The following is a 23,795-nucleotide window of genomic DNA, read 5'->3' on the forward strand; positions in this document are numbered from 1 at the left end:
TGGCTGGCCTTCACTTCATAATCGTCGCCAAACACATTGGCTCCAGGTCATCTACAAGACCCTGCTAGGTAAAGTCCCCCCTTATCTCCGCTCACTGGTCACCATAGCAGCACCCACCTGTAGCACGCGCTCCAGCAGGTATATCTCTCTGGTCACCCCTAAAGCCAACTCCTCCTTTGGTCATCTCTCCTTCCAGTTCTCTGCTGCCAATGACTGGAACGAACTACAAAAATCTCTGAAACTGGAAACACTTATCTCCCTCACTAGCTTTAAGCACCAGCTGTCAGAGCAGCTCACAGATCACTGCACCTGTACATAGCCCATCTATAATTTAGCCCAAACTACTACCTCTTCCCTACTGTATTTATTTATTTTATTTATTTTGCTCCTTTGCACCATATTATTTATATTTTAACTTTGAACTTTCTTCAAATAACAAATCTACCATTCCAGTGTTTTACTTGCTATACTGTATTTACTCTGCCACCATGGCCTTTTTTGCCTTTACCTCCCTTATCTCACATCATTTGCTCACATTGTATATAGTCTTATTTGTTCTACTGTATCATTGATTGTATGTAGTTTTACTCCATGTGTAACTCTGTGTTTTTGTATGTTGTCGAACTGCTTTGCTTTATCTTGGCCAGGTCGCAATTGTAAATGAGAACTTGTTCTCACCTTGCCTACCTGGTTAAATAAAGGCAAAATAAAATAAATACAAATAAAATAAAAATGTTACCTCTCAGTGATAATGTTTCCTTTCTATCAGTCATTTACACAAGTACTGTTTTAATGAGCTTACTTGACAAACCAACTGTTAAGAGCCCCTGAGGGTTAATGGACAGGCATGAATGAAAGAGTAGATGAGTGTATATAGTAACAAGCACAAAAGACTCAATATCTTTGGCTGTGTTGGATTCTTGTAAGAATATACTTGCTTACAAAGACTAAAAGAAGGGATCAAGCGTTTGGCAAGGTTAGCAGGGTAAGCAGTTAGCAAAGTTAGCTATTAGCAAAGTTAGCAGTTCGCTAGTGCTAGAGGAATGTTGAGACTTACGGTTGCAGGCAGGGCTCTGGGTGTGGTGGGTGACCTCGTCAGTGGGCACGGCCTCTGAGCAGCGAGGGCACTGACTGAACCTGGCCCTGTTCTCACACTCCCCCAACAGGTGCTCTGTGAGGCTGGCTATCTCAACCACCTGAGAGAGACAACATCAGTCACAAAAAGACACTGGTCTCCAACACAAGGACACACAAAACCACACTTTGTGTCTACGCACTACACTGTCATATCCTTACTCCACCCAAAGCTTACTCCACCCAAAGCTCCTGCTGGTTCTCCACCCTATGGTCCTTCCGCAATGGGTCATTTTGTCATTTTATTGATAGGAGTTACTTGAAGTGGCCCTACTGGCCTTTGCATACCTGTCTACATTTGTCACAGCAATGCAACATAGGACAGTGCTTCCAATAGTGCAGGTCCAATCCATCCTCAGTGAAGGACTCATCTTTTTCACCGCAGAATATACAGAGGCTGAAACACATTGAGAATATACACACCGACCGAAACACATTGAGAATATACACAGGCTGAAACCAATTCAGAATATACATACGCTATAACATTAAGAATACACAGACTGAAACACATTATGAATAAATACAGGCTGGAAAATAAAATTCAAAGGCATTCCATGTTGCCAATTAGCTGTTTTCCACTCTTATGTATTAGACAATTTTTTACAGCATTTCAGTCAGCTTTGTAGATTCCTTTCTGATTTTGCTGGGCATCAACACTCACTTGTCCAAGTTGTTGACAACTGAAGACTGGTTATCTCCTGCATCTTCCGGGTTGCTTTGGGGTGCAGTTTTGACACCTGGAAAGCAACAGGGATTTTTCACCTGTCACTACAAACTAGAGGGACAGTGTACTGTAGTCCCTAAAATAATGTCTCAGTGGTGCAACCAGCATTCCACCGTAAAAACAAAAATGTGAACCACAATGGCTTTGGCCAAAACCTTTTGTGGTATTTGAGGTGGGTTTATCAAAGTCAGTATACAGTGTTTGAGGATAGGGTTCATACAGACCTGTTTTTACAACTTTAACTGCCTCTTTCTTCTGTCCTTTGGTATTTCCCTTCTCGTTTTCCACTTTGAAATTGCCCTTCTTAAAAATAAAAATAAAAACACAAATCAACATCTTGCAGACATACAGTCTAAAAAGTGTTGTAAAACCATATACCTGTGCTTATATCCATACCAATGGTACATATGATTAAGTGTCTTTTGGAAATAATCAATACCATAGAGACTATTACGTGTGTGTTCTATTTACTTCAGTGGTCTATACTGTGGACATACAGTACAGTGGAATGAGTGCACAACAAGGAGGAGTGACACAGACAAGCTGGCCTGTTGAAGGAAATTAGGTAATATTGCAGTGATGACAGCTCCACCTACACTGATCTCATTCAAGGCAGCCAGCTGCTCCTGAAGACTACGGATCTCCTCCTTCTCCCCCTCCTGCTGTGTGCCTCCCTTCTTTGACGTCTGAAACAAAATGAAAGAAGTATAGTGACACACTTAATGCCATGGTACTGTATAAGTCTCTCTCTCACAAACTCATTCCTTTTCTCCTCTCCCTCTGTCGTTCTTCTTTTCCTCTATCGCTCTTCCTCTCCCTCTCTGTTTGCCCATGCTTCTCTAACAACCCAGTCATGTCTGGAAGCCTTCCAGACAGACTCTACTGCAGTGATGACGATGTGTCCTTAAACTTACACAAGGAGACACAGCCAGAATTTTAGCAGTGGAACATTACTTAATAGTAGCACGGTCATTACTTAATGGGACTAATGGGGTGAGAGAACCCAAGCAACAGAAAAGAAGCAGCTTGTCACCCATCCCAAAGAACTGTGTGAACTTGTTCAGAATCACATCGTGTCCAACGTCAAGTCATGACTCATTCAAGCACACAGATGGGCCGAGCCTTGCCTGGGACTCCACCGGCCGCCCATCGATCCTGGCGAAGCCGTCAAATATGTTTTTATAGAGGACGTTCTTGCGAGTGGCGGCATAGTTGGCCGGGAGGTAGCTGAGGATGGCGGTCTTGTGCAGGCGGTACATAGCCAGGATGATGAGCACGACCGTCTCTCTCACCTCTGACGCGCTGTGCTGCAGCGCACCTGTACAGAACTGACACAGAGGCACAGAGGTGATAAACAAGAGAACAAGAGCTTTTAGAAAGCTGAAACGGAAACAAAAAGACTGGTTTACCAGAGACAGATTAAGTCTAATCCTGGACAAAAAAACTCCTGCTTAATGGAGAATCTCCATTGAAAGTGCTTTTTAGTCCAGAACAAGGCTTCATTTGTAGTCTGGGAAACCGCCTATAAGAGCCTTAACAGAAATTAAACAAAAACAAAGAGGATACAGTAGCAGGTTAAAAAAGCTACAACATACTGAGTTTAGCATGATGTACCTGTACAGAGGATGAAATACAAAAGGAGGTTGCATGTCCAAAAAGAAGCAAGCATGCAAGCACCACTCAGATAGTGAATGAAACAACTAAATGTATAAATTACAGTTATTGACTGAATGAAAAAGCCTGCATATGTGATTGATATGTAGAAATTCTACAGAGTTCATTGAAACATGATACTAATCAATGCTTGTTTAAACCAACAGTCATTATATTACGATAGTCTGGTGAGAATGATAGCTCAATAGCCATCATAGCATATCAGCTAGAGAACATTCAGAGAGAGCATTTACCTCAAAAGGTAAACTGTGTACAAAGGGCACCTATACTCTCCCTGAGTCAATGGGCTGGGGACAGGCAGCCATTATTCTATGTTGTCTCTCGCTGCTTCTCATTTTAATTACAGGAAATTCAATCACCTCTTTGCTCCGGCTCCCGGCCCATCTCCCAGGTAACCGGAGGGGAAAGGGAGAAATGTATCAGTCCTCGGACCAGGGGGAAATAACCCGGCTGACCCTGCACTGAGCAAAGAGCAACCTAGCAGGGTTCTCCCAATGATTTTTTAACAAGGTGGTGCTACTGACTACTGCCGGGAGGGAGGCCTCAGAGATTTTTGGGAGCCCGAGGAGGAAGGTGTGAAACTCAAGCAGTACGGCTCAGTTGCATAAACCCCCATTGTTCAGTGAGACGACACAGACCTGAGGATGGACATGAAGCCATCATCTCACAATAGCAATCAGGTGTGTTGACAAAACTGGAAAACTGGGTCTGGGAATTCACGTTTATGACCGTGAGACCGATTTTCATACAACACCTCACTGACTGAACCCACAGGGTTTACATATTATGTGTTTTTAGGACAAGTGGTGCGCCAAGACTCCTGAAGGGCTGTCAATGAACACCAACAGTTTTCAACTGAAACCAATTCCAATCTTAGGCAGCGAGAAAGCATTATAGGGAAATGCCCTCCCACTATTGCCTCCGAATGCAACGCTTACCCCAAAAGTTTTCAGCAAACATTGAAAGGAGCTGACATAAAGGAGTTGGTGCATGTGCTAGCTGTCTGCAAGCACACACAAACAAACATGCAAACACAGGCCACCGAGGAGAGTACCGTCTGGGGCTCTTCAACTTGAGGGACTCCGGTGCAGAATTTAACAATTTGCTCCCGCCTCCCATAAACCCAGCGGTGAAGCAGAGGCCGGCCAAAAGAAGTCTGACGTCAACTAGAGAGGACAGGCAATCACACTGCCCACTTTGTCAACACTTGGATAGTTGACACATAGATACTAGGTCACTGTTGGAAGTGAAGACAGAGAGACACACACAGAGAGACAGACACACAGAGAGAGAGAGAGAGAGAGAAAGAGAGAGAGAGAGACAGAGCGAAAGAGAGAGAGAGACAGAGCGAAAGAGAGACAGAGCGAAAGAGAGAGAGAGAAGAGAGAGACACAGAGAGAAAGAGACACAGAGAGAAAGAGAGAGAGAAAGAGACAGAGAGAGAAAGACAGAGAGAGAAAGAGACAGAGAGAGAAAGAGACACAGAGAGAAAGAGAGAGAGAAAGAGACAGAGAGAGAAGAGACAGAGAGAGAAGACAGAGAGAGAAAGAGACAGAGAGAGAAAGAGACACAGAGAGAGAAAGAGACAGAGAGAGAGAGAGAGAAAGAGACACAGAGAGACAAAGAGAGAAAGAGACAGAGAGAGAAAGAGATAGAGATAGAGAGAGAAAGAGAGAGAGAGAAAGAGACAGAGAGAGAAAGAGACAGAGAGAGAAAGAGACACAGAGACAGAGAGAGACAAAGAGAGAGAGAAAGAGAGACAAAGAGAGAGAGAAAGAGAGACAAAGAGAGACAAAGAGAGACAGAGACAGAGACAGAGACAGAGACAGACAGACAGACAGACAGACAGACAGACAGACAGACAGACAGACAGACAGACAGACAGACAGACAGACAGACAGACAGACAGACAGACAGACAGACAGACAGACAGACAGACAGACAGACAGACAGACAGACAGACAGACAGACAGACAGACAGACAGACAGACAGACAGACAGACAGAGATATAGAGAGACAGACATAGAGAGAGATACAGAGACAGAGAGAGAATACATCAAAGTGGGCACCCCCGGGACTTTGCTAATCACTTTCTCCAGGAAATGAGGTGACAGGCCACTGACTCAACTGCAGAATCTCGATAGTGGAGGGAAATCTCAAAGACCAGATTACCTGCTGAACTTTGCCACACAGACAAATGCGTGGGACAGTGTTGTTCATCCTAGCATCTGGGTTTGTCTTCTTCCTAGGCCTGTTATTGCTCTCTAAGTACTGTACATCCCTGCACTGAGGTGGAATGTAGGGAATGAGGCCTACTCACTCAGAAAACCTGGCTCCTGGATTCCTACCAAACATAGCTATACTTCCCTAAATATGAAAAAAGAGAGGGAAAATAAAATGTGATACAGTAACCTTTGATGCATGCAAGAAAGAAGATAATGAACATGTCTCATTAACATTTGTCTATATCATGGCTCTCCAACCATTTTCCTGGAGAGCTACCCTCCTGTAGGTTTTCGCTCCAACCCCAGTTCTAACTAACCCGATTTAGCTTATCAACGAGCTAATTATTAGAACCAGGTCCACTAGATTAGGGTTGGAGTGAAAATCTACAGGACAGTAGCTCTCCAGAAACAGGATTGGAGAGCCCTGGTCTATATGGAGGAAACATAAACGATTCCCTATGTTCACTGGGTACTGCTTCTTGCATTTCAAGCAATGTACTGTATATGCCACAATATGCTTGTTATTTATTGTTTATTTATTTGGTGGTTTAATTTTTGGAACACATTTATGCATATGTACGTATGCTTCTGAGCCTTATGTGAAGGCTATATTGTATATCTTAGCTAAAATATTATCTTCTGTCCTGAGAGAGAGAGAGAGTTGGGGTGTGCTGTGGCATTCACCAATGGCAGCATGCCCCCAGCTGACCAGAGGTGACTAACGCCTATTTGAGTTGAGTGAATTAGGATGACTGATTCAAAACACAGACATCATCTATTTGGCCATCCTCTCTCATCCTTCAATTCCACTGATCAACTTATGATATAGAACTACATGGAAATGGACAAGTCAAGATAAGTGGAGGCCTAAAGCCTATCTTTACTCTAGAGTGTGTTGACTGACTTCTGGGGTGTCTTCATTCACTGCTTCTCAAGAGCCCGGATAGTGAAACTGCAGATTCTTCTTCCCATCTATGTCTGAGCCCAGAAACGTGCGACAGCAAGTGGCACTAGGGTAACGACAATGCTCAAAAGCCTGCAAAAACGTGCTGGAGTCTGGTGCAGTGGTAGTGTTGCTGACTCTAGACCACACATGGGTTCAAAACCCGCCCTGCAACTTTCTATTTTGTCTCTCCATGTCATTCTGAATGACACAATAAATAAACAAATATGAAAGGGGAGTGGACGTCCACTGTTCTTAAAAAAAAGCCTGCACACACTGCAACCCTCCAGGAGTGGGAGTAAAAGAAATCATGGTTGCCTTAGGTGTTTACCTTCATGACGTTGTCCAGAGTGAAGCCTGAGTTGTCTGTACCCAGTTCTCCCAGCAGCTTCTCCAGTAGCTCAGCCCTGCTCAGGGCCTGCCGTGTGGGGATGTTGGATTTAATGGGCTTCACCAGCTCCCCAGGCACCAACTGCAGGGCCTGCACCTCTTTAAACAGGGCCATATCCTGCACAGGAGCGAGAGGAAGAGGCAAGGCAGCCATTTTGAACCCAGGAGGTAGTAGTGGAGAAGCAGTAATGCTGGAGAGGGAGCTACAACCAGGAATCTAAAGATTGAATAAACCCCAGAATGGGTGCTCAGTCCTTGGAGATGACAGAAGTGAATATAAAAAGGTTCAGGATGACCCTTCAAATCATGTTTCACGCTGAAAAACAACATTTCTTTCTCTATACAAACATGATATTGATACATTTAACATTTTCTAGAATGCAGACCTTAGGCACAACAATTGCACCATAGAAAAGTACTGGAGTTAATTAAATAACCTAACTCATCAATATACTTTTTAAAAAGACAGCTTATCATCTATCCAGATATGTAGGAACACCATCAATTTGGGCACCATCTAAAGTTCATATGCTTAAATCATAAGCATCATTTTTATGTTGGCAAAGCCCATTCATGAAAAGCTACAATACAAGCTTGTTCGCTATTCGCTAATATCTTTAAGAGGTGCATAGTCAAGAGCCTTTAAAGAAACATTGTGCTAAAGTTCTATAATGTGTAAATGGCCTTTAAAGGTCATTGCATGCTAACCTACAGTACCCTACTAATGTTTTGCTCACAAGAATGTTCTGGGAAAGTGAGATGAATGCATAATGAATAAGGACGTATTATTGCTCCTAGAATGGACCAGAAGACCCTTTCATGCTATGTGTATTTTTATGGTACTACTAAAAATGTTAAGTTTCATTTGTGTGTCCATTGCTGTTTATATAGACCAAGGCCAATAATGTTTTGTGCACGCACGCACACGCACGCACGCACGCACCAACACACACACACACACACACACACACACACACACACACACACACACACACACACACACACACACACACACACACACACACACACACACACACACACACACACACACAGTCCCTCCGTTTCTCTGTAGGGCCCCACCATTCCTAGTACAACATGGGGCTTATTGGGGAGTTTGAAATCAGCTGCAACACCTCCAGCTCTTCATCCAAACAGAGCTACAGTAAATGTTAGCTACATGTCTAAACGTTCTAGATCGGGCGCAGGCCTCGATGGCATGCAGTCAATGAGACGTTTGTAATGGAATGGTGATGTATTTATTGTACAGCAATATTCTCTAATTAATCTCATCCACAACTATCAACATGTAGTTCCCACCTGGGTGATCGGCAGCAGACATTTTGTGGCCAAACGTCTGCCACACAATGGCCTGCTATCACAGTGTAGGTTAAGAACGTACTACAATAGCAATATAGGCCTAGCAAGAAATCAGGTCAACAAATGAAGGGGACCAGGTTGGGAATTTGGCCAGAGCACGATAAGTGCATCCATAGAGCAGCAACCCACTTGGCTGAAGTCCTCAATGATGCTGCCCATGCTAAAATAGGCTTTGTGGCAAAAGGGGGGCATGCGGCCAGCAGCTCCCCTTTTGAATGCCCTCGGCATGTGGGTACACAGACCCGCGAGCAACTGTGGCCCCTCATGAGGAGTTCAGATTTTTCTGTGGCCCCCACCCCCATCAAAGTTGCCCATCCCTGATCTAACTCTACCCACCTGGATGAAAGCTGTGGCCATGGCCCGTAGTCTGGTGGCCGAGTCCCCGGTCCTGGAGAGTAGGTTGGGCCAGGTCTGCTCCACGCAGTGGACCACCTCGGCTCTGCCCAAGGCCTGGCCTGGGATCAACTGGGTCAGCAGCAGCCGCAGCAGCTTCAGAGATGCCTGAAACACCTACAGGACAGGACCATCAACAACACACACATACATTAGAAGTAACCAAAGAGTAATCTAATTTCCAACATTCTGGAATGTCCTATTAAACATGGTTACTTACTCTAGTTTTATTTTTGTTTGTATAACATTAGTCAACTCAGCAGCTGAGTGTCCTCCCTGAGATTGGAAGTTTTGGGGGTTGGAAACAGTGGACCCAATGCCTCAGGACCATCTTTCTCATTGCAGGACAAGTCAGGGAAAGTGGTTGCAACTTACAAGTTGCAACTTACAACTCACCAATCCTCTCTAATATTTGCTTAAGGAGAGACCTCTAGCAGTGAGCAGTGAGTGGGACTGGGACAGCATTGTTGGGGGGGGGTAGAATGTGTGTGTATAGCACTCAGAGAGTGAATAAACATATCTGGCCTTCATGTGTGTCTGTCACTGCTAACAAATTATCCATTTTCAATTCAATTTACACAGCCTAAAGCTTTCCAATTGACAACAAAACCTTACACATTCCAGTGGTGTCTATTCATGTGTGCCAAGAGAAGCCAGGCTTCCCCCCAAAAAAAAGAAGGAAAAAAAAGGAGGAAAAAAAACACATTAAATAATGCATCTTTCGTCTCTGTGCTTCATAATTTTCCTTCAATTCGTAGAGAAAGTATTCAGAGCGAGCGAAACAGCGCCCCTCTGTCTCTGTATGTGAAGCTCATCTATCCGATGTGGTCTGGTCAAAAATAATATGATATTGTTGCCGCCCGTAGCATTGAATACAAGAGAAGACAGCGAGCATTGGCACTTTCCTAAATTAGCCAGAGATGGAAAAAGTGATTTGGACTTGTGGTTTTACTGAATTCTCCGTACTGGCCAATGATTATAACGCCGATTCTGATCCAACTATAAATTCAGACATTGTGCCCCTGGCCTGAGAGGATGGAAGTTCAACATGTAGCTAGATGTAGTATGCTAATGTTAACTAGCTGGAATGACATTTTAGCCAGGTAGCTTAGGACAGCAAAAACTTAAAGTGTGTACTGTATCATGACAGAATCATAGACCGTTTAGGCAACATGAAAGAGGAGGATGGCATAGGCGTTTCTCTACAAGTAGAGTGAGTCAACATGTTTTTTCTACTTGCACAAACACAGATATCAGTACAATGGACAGCCACATCATATTTAGCTGACGTTGATTGGACTAAATCGTTTTTTGTATTTTTTAGTTGTCACTGTATTGGACTAGCATAGGTGATTAGATGATGTTGAAATGTTGAAGTTGAATGGTGCTGGAATAGTGGAAGCAGCGCTGGTTTTCTTTGAGACTTGAGGCAACTCTCCGTGGTTCTAAATCAATAGTTGTTTAGTAGCCCGAAAATTACGGAATCATTAACTTGCTTGACCATGCTGTAGTAGGTCATGTAACGGTTTGTTACATGTAATATGTTTTGTGGACATCATACACACACACACACACACACACACACACACACACACACACACACACACCTTGAAGTCGGAAGTTTACATGCTCCTTAGCCAAATACATTTAAACTCAGTTTTTCAAAATTCCTGACATTTAATCAGAGTAAAAATTCCCTGTTTTAGGTCAGTTAGAATCACCACTTTATTTTAAGAATGTGAAATGTCAGAATAATAGTAGAGAGTGATTTATTTCAGCTTTTATTTCTTTCATCACATTCCCAGTGGGTCGATGCCTTTAAATTGTTTAACTTGGGTCAAACGTGTCGGGTAGCCTTCCACAAGCATCCCACAATAAGTTGGGTGAATTGGGGCCATTCCCCCTGACAAAGCTGGTGTAACTGAGTCAGGTTTGTAGGCCTCCTTGTTCGCAAACGCTTTTTCAATTCTGCCCACATTTTCTATAGGGTTGAGGTCAGGGCTTTGTGATGGCCACTCCAATACCTTGACTTTGTTGTCCATAAGCCATTTTACCACAACTTTGTTGTCTCAGGACGGTAAGTTGGTGGTTGGAGACATCCCTCTAGTGGTGTGGGGGCTGTGCTTTGGCAAAGTGGGTGGGGTTATATCCTGCCTGTTTGGCTCTGTCCGGGGGTATCATCGGATGGGGCCACAGCGTCTTCTGATCCCTCCTGTCTCAGCCTCCAGTATTTATGCTGCAGTAGTTTGTGTCGGGGGGCTAGGGTCAGTCTGTTACATCTGGAGTATTTCTCTTGTCTTATCCGGTGTCCTGTGTGAATTTAAATATGCCCTCTCTAATTCTCTCTTTCTTTCTTTCTCTCGGAGGACCTGAGCCCTAGGACCATGCCTCAGGACTACCTGGCATGATGACTCCTTGCTGTCCCTAGTCCACCTGGCCGTGCTGCTGCTCCAGTTTCAACTGTTCTGCCTGCGGCTATGGAACCCTGACCTGTTCACCGGACGTGCTTGTTGCACCCTCGACAACTACTATGATTATTATTATTTGACCATGCTGGTCATTTATGAACATTTTAACATCTTGACCATGTTCTGTTATAATATCCACCCGGCACAGCCAGAAGAGGACTGGCCACCCCTCATAGCCTGGTTCCTCTCTAGGTTTCTTCCTAGGTTTTTGGCCTTTCTAGGGAGTTTTTCCTAGGGAGTTTTTCCTAGCCACCGTGCTTCTTTCACATGCATTGCTTGCTGTTTGGGGTTTTAGGCTGGGTTTCTGTACAGCACTTTGAGATATCAGCTGATGTACGAAGGGCTATATAAATACATTTGATTTGATTTGGAAGTATGCTTGGGGTCATTGTCCACTTGGAAGACCCATTTGTGACCAAACTTTAACTTCCTGACTGATGTCTTGAGATGTTGCTTCAATATATCCACATCATGTCCTTACCTTATGATGCCATCTATTTTGTGAAGTGCACCAGTCCCTCCTGTAGCAAAGCAGCCCCACAACATGATGCTGCCACCCCCGTGCTTCACGGTTGGGATGGTGTTCTTTGGCTTGCAAGCCTCCCCCTTTTTCCTCCAAACATAACGATGGTCATTATGGCCAAACAGTTCTATTTTTGTTTCATCAGACCAGAGGAAATGTCTCCAAAAAGTACGATCTTTGTCCCCATGTGCAGTTGCAAACCGTAGTCTGTCTTTTTTAATGGAGCAGTGACTTCTTCCTTGCTGAGCAGCCTTTCAGGTTATGTCGATATAGGACTCGTTTTACTGTGGATATTGATACTTTTCTACCTGTTTCCTCCAGCATCTTCACAAGGTCCTTTGCTGTTGTTCTGGGATTGATTTGCACTTTTCGCACCAAAGTACGTTCATCTCTAGGAGACAGAACGCGTCTCCTTCCTGAGCAGTATGACGGCTGCGTGGTCCCATGGTGTTTATACTTGCGTACTATTGTTTGTACGGATGAACGTGGTACCTTCAGGCATTTGGAAATTGCTGCAAAGGATGAACCAGACTTGTGGAGGTCTACAATTTATTTTCTGAGGTCTTGGCTGATTTCTTTTGATTTTCCCATGATGTCAAGCAAAGAGGCACTGAGTTTGAAGGTAGGCCTTGAAATACATCCACAGGTACACCTCCAATTGACTCAAATGATGTCAATTAGCCTATCAGAAGCTTCTAAAGCCATGACATCGTTTTCTGGAATTTTCCAAGCTGTTTAAAAGGCACAGTCAACTTAGTGTATGTAAACTTCTGACCCACTGGAATTGTGATACAGTGAATTATAAGTGAAATAATCCGTCTCTAAACAATTGTTGGAAAGATTACTTGTGTCATGCACAAAGTAGATGTCCTAACCGACTTGCCAAAACTATAGTTTGTTAACAAGAAAATTGTGGAGTGGTTGAAAAACGAGTTTTAATGACTTCAACCTAAGTGTATGTAAACTTCCGACTTCAACTGTATATAGATATATTAATTTAACCTTTATTTAACTAGGCAAGTCAGTTAAAAACAAATTCTTATTTTACAATGATGTCCTACCCCGGCCAAACCCTTCCCTAACACGGATGACGCTGGGCAAAGTGTGCACCGCCCTATGGGACTCCCAATCACGGATGGTTGTGATACAGCCCGGGATCGAACCAGAGTCTGTAGTCTGCACTGAGCAGTGCCTTAGACCGTTTCGCCACTCAGGAGCCTCCAAAAATATCACAGTGTCAACGCATATGAACTAACAGGTTAGAGCAAACAACGCAATTATTACAACTCATGAGTTGTAGTATACCTTTTTTTTCTTGCTTGGCTTACCCAGTGATTTTACCCACGCACCGCTACTGCCTTCAAAACATGGACAATGCCTTTCACTTAATCATTCTATATTACGCTGATTGTATAGACTTTTAAGGGAAAAACCCTGTGAACTTGTTCATCAAACACAGGGAGAAAAGTGTCACAAATAACATCATCCCATGTTAAATAATGCCTAAACAAGGAAGTCCACAAATAAGAGCATGGTTCGAACACAAAAATAGACAAACATTTACCAAAAATGTCCCCGCTGCCTGCTGTGTAGGCTAAGCCAAAAAATGTATATATTTATTTCTGAAGTTGTCTATTTTTGTGTGCAAACCACCCTCTAAAACGGCATGATCAATATTTACTCTGTTCACAAACTTCTCAGTGCAACACACTACTGTGAAACGGTACCATATCACTTCCCCCAGTGCAGGTTTCCCAAGCGTGGGTTAGAATGAATGTTGGCCTCCATAAATCAGCCCCAGGCAACAAGAGTGGTTAGTCATTGTGGCATAAGGCATGTAGCTAGCTCTTTTTATGTTCTACATGTTGTTTGTAACTTCAATCTGGGCCAAGTGTGGTTAAAGGCACTAAAAGGTAAACATGTTAACCTACTGTTCTGAGTAATAAAGTACACAACCCCCAAAAAGATCCCCTGGCATCACAGCTACCTGTAAATCATCATACCTAGGCTAAATAGGGAGTGTCTGTGTCCAAAATGACACCCTATTCCCTATATAGTGCACTACTTTTGACTAGGTCCCATTGGGATCTGGTAAAAAGTAGTGCACTATATAGGGAATACGATACCATTTAAAACTCACAGATGATACTTTATCCTTGAGGGCCTTCTTGACCAGAAACACTGCAGCCCTCATCATGTTCCTCAGTTTCTCCTTGGGCGTCCCGGCTGATACTTCCGTCAGCTTCTTGTAGACAGCCAGCAGGGCATCTTCCCGGTAGGACCAAGTTTTTGAATAAGCTCCAGCCACCTAGGACAGATGAGAGGATTAGAAAGTCAAACTGTCCAGAGGATGACTGACTATGAGAGATACATCATGTAAAGTCTGGGTTTTTCCTGTGTATGTGTGTGTGTGTGCGTGCATACATGCTTGCGTGTATTTATCTCACCAGTCCGTCTCCATACACCTCGATAGGGAAACTGGCCTCTCTCTGGGCACTCTCTGTCAGGGGCTCAGGCTCCCCAGTCACACCAGGGCTACAGGGGATGATGGTGGCCAGGGGAGAGGGGGGGAGACTGGACTCCTCAGGGTGGCTCTGGGGCATCTCCCCCTTTCTCTGCAGGGCAGGTAGGGGTCTCTCGTCATAAGGCAGGGTGGTGACCTGTGCATACAGTCATTCAATGGGAGATCAATGGGACATCAAACTATTGTTTAATTATTGTGGTTAGAACATGTTTCTATATAGATCAATTCATTTCTTTAAGATAACCTCACATGACCCTAATATTACTTTGCTTGCAGAAACACTAACTGAGGATTGAAATAAACAAAAAAAGTTACCTGTTCAGGTGGTTAAGAGTTTGGACTTGATGAGTGAAGATTTAAGCAGGTTTACATTTCTTACACCCAGATATCGCAAGTGTTGAGATACACTGAAATGTTCAGTGTTCAAGAGAAAAAGACCATGTAACCAACCAAACAGACCGAGCTAGACAGACTAGTGAAAAGATTGATTGATCAGATTATCTACTAAAACAAATGTTGCTTTCATTGACTATGCTGTCGTTGTATGTATAATGAGTTTTAGAACCCAGGTATAATATCTAATCCAAGTTTAACTGCCAGCCAACTGGCACAATACTCCCGTCCTGTAAAAGGCCAAAAGCAGGGCCTTCCAGCCAGGTTGGCTCGTGCTAAAGTCACTCAACTGTTTCACTTTTAATTAAATTGTGAAACTGAACCTGTCTGCAGTCACACTGGTGAGTACACCGTACACCATGTTTCAAACACCCCTGCAGATTATAAGGAGGGGCTCAGTGCGTTTCTTGTCACGACATTGTGGCTATAACTCTTCTTCAATAACTTGTGGGGTTTGGTATAACATGGAAAAAAGGAAAAAGTTGTGAATAGCATAAGAAAACTTATAACACCTATAACTGGGCATCAATCAGAGCTTTTTAAATTGTCACGTTAAGTCTTTGCTAGCCTGGAAATCCAAACAGAATCATGCTTTGTTTCACAAGTGAAACAACAGTGCTACATAGTGTGATTCAGTGTGGGACTCACGTCTATCCTGGGCACTGCTGGGTAGGAGCGTGGTGTCAGAGAGAGGGAGCGCAGCAGGGTTTGGGGGGGACTGACAGGTTTGGGGGGGAAAGGTCCCACAGTCTCCGTGATCACAGGTTCCTGGTTTCTCCTCCTTGTTTCCGTGACAACCCTCATCTTGTGTCCTACTTGGTGGCGGCGTGGGGAAGGCACATCGGGAGAGTCCTCGGATGGTGACTCCGTCATCTCCCTTATCTAAAGTCAACATGAGGAGAGAAGACGGAGGGCTTTCCTCGTCAAACTGCTTGGCTTTGCAATGTTGGTGGGTGTCAAGGTTGAAAGATGACCAAATGTCATTTAATGCAAGATGATGGAAGATTGGATATATGGGAAGCCAGGTAGCCTAGCGTTTAGCACAATGGGCCAGTAATCGAAAGGTCACTGGTTCAAATCCCCGAGTAGACGAGGTGAAAAATCTGTCAATGTGCCCTTCAGCAAGGCAGTTAACCGTAATTGCTCTGGATAAGTGTGTCTGCTAAAAGGACCAAAAATATGAATATTTGTAGACATGCTAGTTAATTAGGTTACAAAATAATAAAAATACCATTAATTACCATAATGCAGTGGTTTTCAACCTGTTTCTTTTTTTGTGTGAAAAATAATAACAGTTGGGACTATAATGATGTTGTAAGAAATTTTACATTACTTTTCACAATGCAAATTGTATAACAATTGTATAACAAACATAATAGGCCTTTAATCTGTTACATTCACTGATAAAATAGACAAATTGACAGGTAAGATAGATATTTTATGTAAAATAATGCTGCGCCTCTGCGAATGGTGGACCTCAATAGCCCTTGACTGTGACTTGGTCGTCCCCGGAAAGGAAAAGTTTGGGAACCGCTGCCATAGTGAACGAACTTGTAATGTATTTTTCCATTATAAGGTCATGTTTGTTTTCAGTTGATATGTTGTTACAGCACTGTTTTTATGCTGTTTTATCCAAAAACCCAATTAAAATAGTTAAATGAAGGCATTAAGATACACTACATGACCAAAAGTATTTGGACACCTGCTCGTCAAACATCTCAATCCGAAATCATGGGCATGAATATGGAGTTGGTCCCACCTTTGCTGCTATAACAGACTCCACTCTTCTGGAGGCTTTCCACTAGATGTTGGAACTTTGCTGCGGGGACCTGCTTCCACAAGAGCTTTAGTGAGGTCGGACATTGATGTTGGGAAATTAGGCCTGGCTCGCAGTCGGTGTTTTAATTTATCCCAAAGGTGTTCGATGGGGTTGAGGTCAGGGCTCTGTGCAGGCCAGTCAAGTTCTTCCACACCGATCTCAACAAACCATTTCTGTATGGACCTCACTTTGAGCATGGGGACTATGTCGTGCTGAAACAGGAAAGGGTCTTCCCCAAACTGTTCCCACAAAGTTGGAAGCACAGAATCGTCTAAAAAGTCATTGTATGCTGTAGCATTAAGATTTCCCTTCACTGGAACTAAGGGACATAGCCCAAACCATGAAAAATCTCTGCATGTCTGTCAGACATATCAGTGTGGATGACGGATCACCAGCTCAAGCTGAACCTCGGCAAGACGGAGCTGCTCTTCCTCCCGGGGAAGGACTGCCCCTTCCATGATCTCGCCATCACGGTTGACAACTCCCTTGTGTCCTCCTCCCAGAGTGCTAAGAACCTTGGCGTGATCCTGGACAACACCCTGTCGTTCTCCACTAACATCAAGGCGGTGACCCGATCCTGTAGGTTCATGCTCTACAACATTCGCAGAGTACGACCCTGCCTCACACAGGAAGCGGCGCAGGTCCTAATCCAGGCACTTGTCATCTCCCGTCTGGATTACTGCAACTCGCTGTTGGCTGGGCTCCCTGCCTGTGCCATTAAACCCCTACAACTCATCCAGAACGCCGCAGCCCGTCTGGTGTTCAACCTTCCCAAGTTCTCTCACGTCACCCCGCTCCTCCGCTCTCTCCACTGGCTTCCAGTTGAAGCTCGCATCCGCTACAAGACCATGGTGATTGCCTACGGAGCTGTGAAGGGAACGGCACCTCCATACCTTCAGGCTCTGATCAGGCCCTACACCCAAACAAGGGCACTGCGTTCATCCACCACTGGCCTGCTGGCCCCCCTACCTCTGAGGAAGCACAGTTCCCGCTCAGCCCAGTCAAAACTGTTCGCTGCTCTGGCACCCCAATGGTGGAACAAGCTCCCTCACGACGCCAGGACAGCGGAGTCAATCACCACCTTCCGGAGACACCTGAAACCCCACCTCTTTAAGGAATACCTAGGATAGGATAAAGTAATCCTTCTAACCCCCCCCCCCCCTTAAAAGATTTAGATGCACTATTGTAAAGTGGTTGTTCCACTGGATATCATAAGGTGAATGCACCATTTTGTAAGTCGCTCTGGATAAGAGCGTCTGCTAAATGACTTAAATGTAAATGTAAATGTAAAAACAGCCCTAGACCCTTATTCCTCCTCCACCAAAATGTACAGTTGGCACCAGGAATTCAGACAGGTAGTGTTCTCCTGGCATCCGCCAAAACCAGATTCGTCCGTCGGACTGCCAGATGATGAAGCGTGATTCATCACTCCAGATAACGCGTTTCCACTGCTCCAGAGTCCAATGACAGCAAGCATTACACCACTCCAGCCGACGCTTGGCATTGTGCATGGTGATCTTAAGCTTGTGCTTGGAAGAGGCAGTTTGGAACTTGGTAGTGCGTGTTGCAACCGAGGACAGACGATTTTTAACGAGCTGACTTGTTGGAAAGGTGGCATCCTATGACGGTGCCACGTTGAAATTCACTGAGCTCTTCAGTAAGGCCATTCTACTGCCAATGTTTGTCTATGGAGATTGCATGTCTGTGTGCTCAATTCTATACACCTGTCAGCAACGGGTATGGGGTGTCCACATACTTTTGTATATATAGTGTACATTCCCAGTCACAACAATTCAAATGACTGAAGAAGCCACATTGAGCCACTCACCATACCCATGTCCAGTAGGTTGTGGACCTCTAGTTGATGGTACACCGTCATCCTGTACTCCTCCATTTGCTCCTTCTTCTTCTTGGCTGTGTCATAGTCCTCCTTTTCTATGGCACAGCATTTCTCCACGTCATATCGGCCCAGACGTTCTCCTACCTAGCCCACAGTCACACAGGGGGACAGAAGGAAGAAAGAGGAGAGAGGATGGAGAAAGAGAAACAGAGTATGTTTTTTTCTTTTTTTTTGTGATTAAATATTTTAATGTCCATGAATGGGCAACTAAAGGCCTCGATGTTGGAAGGAAGTGGCAAACTATCCATTATTGTTCAACATTGTGGTTAGTATGCAACGGGGCATTGCCATGCCCACAGGGCATCATGGTATTCCATGGACGGAATTGTTAACGTTTACGAACTGGATATTTTACCATTGTCAATATCCAAAATGGTACCCTAAATCACTATATAGTGCACTATTTATGACCAGGGCCCATAGGGAAGTTGTGCACTACATAGGGAATAGGGTGCCACTTAGGACGGAGACCAGAGGTTCCAGTCCAATGCATCATTTTACAGGGAAATTCCATAGAACTGAGCAAGTTTGCTAGTACGGTGCCAGGTAACACATATATAAGACTATGTGTAACACAGCATTAGCTACTGATGTGAAAGACAATTAGTAGTAGATATATTTGAAGTATGTGACAATACTCAACCTTTATTTAAGTAGGCAAGCCAGTTAAGAACAAATTCTTATTTCCAATGACGGCCTACCCCGGCCAAACCCGGACGACGCTGGGCCAATTGTGTGCCGCCCTATGGGACGCGCAATCACAGCCGGATGTGATTCAGCCTGGATTCGAGCCAGGGACTGTAGTGACGCCTCTTGCATTGAGATGCAGTGCCTTAGACCGCTGCGCCACTCGGGAGCACAATATGAAGTAATTGCCTTTTCTATCAATCCTACATTGGTGTGAGTTATGCCCCCAAGAGGCTATGGTGGAAGTGTTTCGGTTTGACCACCTTAGCAACAGCAGCGCATGCAATGCTAATTGGCCAGGCAAACAAGTGGATTGGAATTGGGTTTGGGAAGTTATTTTGCTACGGCGTGGTGTCTGAATTCACTCACAAGATATGATATGGAGTATACTTTATGTGTCCATTTGTAATGCAAAGATAACATATCTGTGTACTGTGTCAATGTCAAACTCTAACAACACTTTTTTCCACTACCCTAGGCACTTCATGTAGATGGATAGATAGGTACTGTATAAGCAATATGGCACTAGCTCCACCTTATCCTCTAATAGGCTAGGTGGAATTTCCGTCATATTACTTGAATCTAACTATGCAATACATATTTTCAGATCTACACAAGGGCCAACGGGGGGGGGACGACGACGACAGGCTATTGGATATTTTGTTCAATTTTCACACAGAAGACCCTAGAAGTACCTTCTGCAGGTCAGCGATAGCCTGCTTGAGTGTTTTGGCGAACTCGTATCTCTCCTGACGGACCATCTCCTGCTTCTTGTCATCCAGCAGGTGGATGATGTGGGCTACCTCGGGGTCCTGGTACATGTCAAAAGCCAGGTCATCCAGAGGAGAGATGGACTCACACTTACTGAAAAAGACAATGGGATAGAGACACTTTTAATGCAGAGACCAGAGCTTAATTTCACACTTTCAGATAACAATGTACCCCAATTAGGTATTCAAAATGTTATCTGAAAGTGAGTGATTAGTTAAACACATTCTTTACATTTGTTGAGTCACAACACGACTCCCAAGTATCATCAGTATTGTTAAAAAAATATGATTTTTAACATCTATGGCAGGAAGCCGTTTGTGTGTGTGTCAACAGTGAAGGCGACTCCGGGATGCTGGTCTTCTAGGCAGAGTTGCAAATAAAAAGCCATATCTCAGACTGGCCAATAAAAATAAAAGATTAAGATGGGCAAAAGAACACAGACACTGGACAGAGGAACTCTGACTAGAAGGCCAGCATCCCGGAGTCGCTTCTTCACTGATGACGTTGAGACTGGTGTTTTGCGGGTACTATTTAATGAAGCTGTCAGTTGAGGACTTGTGAGGTGTCAGTTTCTCAAACTAGACACTCTAATGTACTTGTCCTCTTGCTCAGTTGTGCGCCGGGGCCTCCCACTCTTTCTATTCTTGTTAGAGCCAGTTTACTCTGTTCTGTGAAGGGAGTAGTACACAGCGTTGTACGAGATCTTCAGTTTCTTGGTCATTTCTCACATGGAATAGCCTTCATTTCTCAGAACAAGAATAGACTGACGAGTTTCAAAATGTCCTTTGTTTCTGGCCATTTTGAGCCTGTAATCGAACCCACAAATGCTGATGCTCCAGATACTCAACTAGTCTAAAGAAGGCCAGAATTGCTTCTTTAATCAGCGCCACAGTTTTCAGCTGTGCTAACATAATTGCAAAATTGTTTTCTAATGCCACTGGAACACAGGAGTGATGGTTGCTGATAATGGGCCTCTGTACGCCTATGTAGATATTCGATTAAAAATCAGCCGTTTCCAGCTACAATAGTCATTTACAACATTAACAATATCTACACTGTATTTCTGATCAATTTGATGTTATTTTAAATGGACAAAATGTTTTTGCTTTTCTTTAAAAAACAAGGACATTTGTAAGTGACCCCAAACTTTTGAACAGTAGTGTATATACACACACTACTGCTCAAAAGTTTTAGAACACCTACTCATTCAAGGGTTTTTCTTAATTTTTACTATTTTCTACATTGTAGAATAATAGTGAAGACATAAAAACTATGAAATAACACAAATGGAATCATGAAGTAACCAAAAAAGTGTTAAACAATCAAAATATATTTTATATTTGAGATTCTTCAATGTAGCCACCCTTGGCTTTGAAAACAGCTTTGCACACTCTTGGCATTCTCTCAACCAGCTTCATGAGGTAGTCACTTGGAATCCATTTCAATGAACAGGTGTGCCTTTTTAAAAGTAAATTTTTGGAATTTCTTTCCTTCTTAATGCGTTTGAGACAATCAGTTGTGGTATGACAAGGTAGGGGTGGTGTCCAGAAGATAGCCCCATTTGGTAAAAGACCAAGTCCATATTATGGAAAGAACAGCTCAAATAAGCAGTGAGAAACAACCGTCCATCATCACTTTAAGACATGAAAGTCAGTCAATCCAGAAAATTTCAAGAACTTTGAAAGTTTCTTCAAGTGCAGTGGAAAAAACCATCAAGCGCTATGATGAAACTGGCTCTCATGAGGACCGCCAAATGAAAGGTGGACCCAGAGTTACATCTGCTGCAGAGGATAAGTTCATTAGAGTTAACTGCACCTCAGATTGCAGCCCAAATAAATGCTTCACAGAGTTCAAGTAACAGACATCTCAACATCAACTGTTCAGAGGAGACTGCGTCAATCCAGCCTTCGTGGTCGAATTGCTGCAAAGAAACCACTACTAAAGGACACCAATAAGAAGAAGAGACTTGCTGGGGCCAAGAAACACGAGCATTGTACATTAGACCGGTGGAAATCTGTCCTTTGGTCTGATGAGTCCAAATTTTCGATTTTTGGTTGCAAAATAAATTATTTGAGATTCTTCAAATAGCCACCCTTTGCCTTGATGACAGCTCTGCACACTCTTGGCATTCTCTGAATGAGTTCCCACATATGCTGAGCACTTGTTGGCTGTTTTTCCTTCACCTACACCGCGTCTCACAAAGAAACGGCGGTTGGAACCAAATTTCCACTGGTCTAAATGTCCATTGCTCGGGTTTCATGACCCAAGCAAGTCCCTTCTTATTATTGGTGTCCTTTAGTATTGATTTCTTTGCATCCCAAAATAAACTCAAGCCCACTATTAAAGGACACCAATAAGAAGAAAAGACTTGCTTGGGCCAAGAAAGATGAGAAATGTACATTAGACCGGTGGAAATCTGTCCATTGGTCTGATGAATCCAAATTTGCAATTTTTGGTTGCAACCACTGTGTGTTTGTGAGACGCAGAGTAGGTGAACGGATTGTTTAAAACATTATTAGTCATTTAGCAGATTTTCTTATCCAGAGCGACTTACAGTAGTGATTGCATATGTAACCGATGTGAAATGGCTAGTTAGTTAGCGGTGGTGCGCGCTAATAGCGTTTCAATCGGTGACGTCACTCGCTCTGAGACTTGAAGTAGGGTTGCCCCTTGCGTTGCAAGAGCCGTGGCTCTTGTGGCGCGATGGGTAACGATGCTTCGGTGGGTGTCAGTTGTTGATGTGTGCAAGGGTCCCTGGTTCGAGCCCGGGTTGAGGCGAAGAGAGGGACGGAACCTACACTGGTACATTGGTGCCGTGACCCGGATCGTTGGTTGCTGCGGAAAAGGAGGAGGTCAAAGGGGGGGTGAGTGTAACCGATGTGAAATGGCTAGTTAGTTAGCGGTGGTGCGCGCTAATAGCGTTTCAATCGGTGACTTCACCCGCTCTGAGACTTGAAGTAGGGTTGCCCCTTGCGTTGCAAGGGCCGCGGCTTTTGTGGCGCGATGGGTAACGATGCTTCGTGGGGTGTCAGTTGTTGATGTGTGCAAGGGTCCCTGGTTCGAGCCCAGGTTGGGGCGAAGAGAGGGACGGAACCTACACTGTTACATTGATGCTGTTGACCCGGATCATTGGTTGCTGCGGAAAAGGAGGAGGTCAAAGGGGGGGTGAGTGTAACCGATGTGAAATGGCTAGCTAGTTAGCGGTGGTGCGCGCTAATAGCGTTTCAATCGGTGACGTCACTCGCTCTGAGACTTGAAGTAGGGTTGCCCCTTGCGTTGCAAGAGCCGTGGCTCTTGTGGCGCGATGGGTAACGATGCTTCGGTGGGTGTCAGTTGTTGATGTGTGCAAGGGTCCCTGGTTCGAGCCCGGGTTGAGGCGAAGAGAGGGACGGAACCTACACATACATTTCATTTCATGCATTTTTTTTTTGTACTGAGCCCCGTGGGAATCGAACCCACAACCCTGGCGTTGCACACACCATGCTGGCGTTGCAAACACCATGCTCTACCAACTGAGCCACAGGGAAGCCCGGATGATCTCGACATGTGTGGTTCTCACCGTGAAGCATAGAGGAGGAGGTGTGATGATGCTTTGCTGGTGACACTGTCTGTGATTTATTTAGAATTCAAGGCACACTTAACCAGCATGGCTACCACAGCATTCTGCAGCGATACGCCATCCCATCTGGTTTGCGCTTAGTGGGACTATCAGTTGTTTTTCAACAGGACAATGACCCAGCACACCTCCAGGCTGTATAAGGGCTATTTGACCAAGAAGGATAGTGATGGAGTGCTGCATCAGATGACCTGGCCTCCACAATCACCCGACCTCAACCTAATTGAGAT

At 44.2% G+C, this 23,795-nt stretch overlaps 1 protein-coding gene across 3 annotated transcripts in view; it reads right to left on the reverse strand.

Moving 5' to 3' along the window:
- Positions 1 to 23,795, reverse strand: part of LOC106571987 (centrosomal protein of 104 kDa) — a 51,401-nt gene that overhangs the window by 22,132 nt on the left and 5,474 nt on the right. The window contains exons 7-19 of one of the 3 annotated variants that reach the window (XM_014145662.2): positions 19,874 to 20,042; positions 18,420 to 18,575; positions 15,421 to 15,654; positions 14,303 to 14,515; positions 13,996 to 14,163; positions 8,808 to 8,981; positions 7,036 to 7,212; positions 2,989 to 3,189; positions 2,458 to 2,547; positions 2,086 to 2,161; positions 1,799 to 1,874; positions 1,423 to 1,531; positions 1,058 to 1,196 (exon numbers count right to left, since the gene is read on the reverse strand). In XM_014145662.2, coding sequence (XP_014001137.1) covers positions 1,058 to 1,196; positions 1,423 to 1,531; positions 1,799 to 1,874; positions 2,086 to 2,161; positions 2,458 to 2,547; positions 2,989 to 3,189; positions 7,036 to 7,212; positions 8,808 to 8,981; positions 13,996 to 14,163; positions 14,303 to 14,515; positions 15,421 to 15,654; positions 18,420 to 18,575; positions 19,874 to 20,042 — 1,982 coding nt within the window. Of the gene's footprint in view, positions 1 to 1,057; positions 1,197 to 1,422; positions 1,532 to 1,798; positions 1,875 to 2,085; positions 2,165 to 2,457; positions 2,548 to 2,988; positions 3,190 to 7,035; positions 7,213 to 8,807; positions 8,982 to 13,995; positions 14,164 to 14,302; positions 14,516 to 15,420; positions 15,655 to 18,419; positions 18,576 to 19,873; positions 20,043 to 23,795 lie in introns of all 3 variants that reach the window. The other 2 variants (XM_014145661.2, XM_014145663.2) reach the window with 2 other exon arrangements.

The sequence above is a fragment of the Salmo salar genome, chromosome ssa15 (assembly GCF_905237065.1).
Source record: "Salmo salar chromosome ssa15, Ssal_v3.1, whole genome shotgun sequence".
Taxonomy (NCBI): Eukaryota; Metazoa; Chordata; class Actinopteri; order Salmoniformes; family Salmonidae; genus Salmo; species Salmo salar.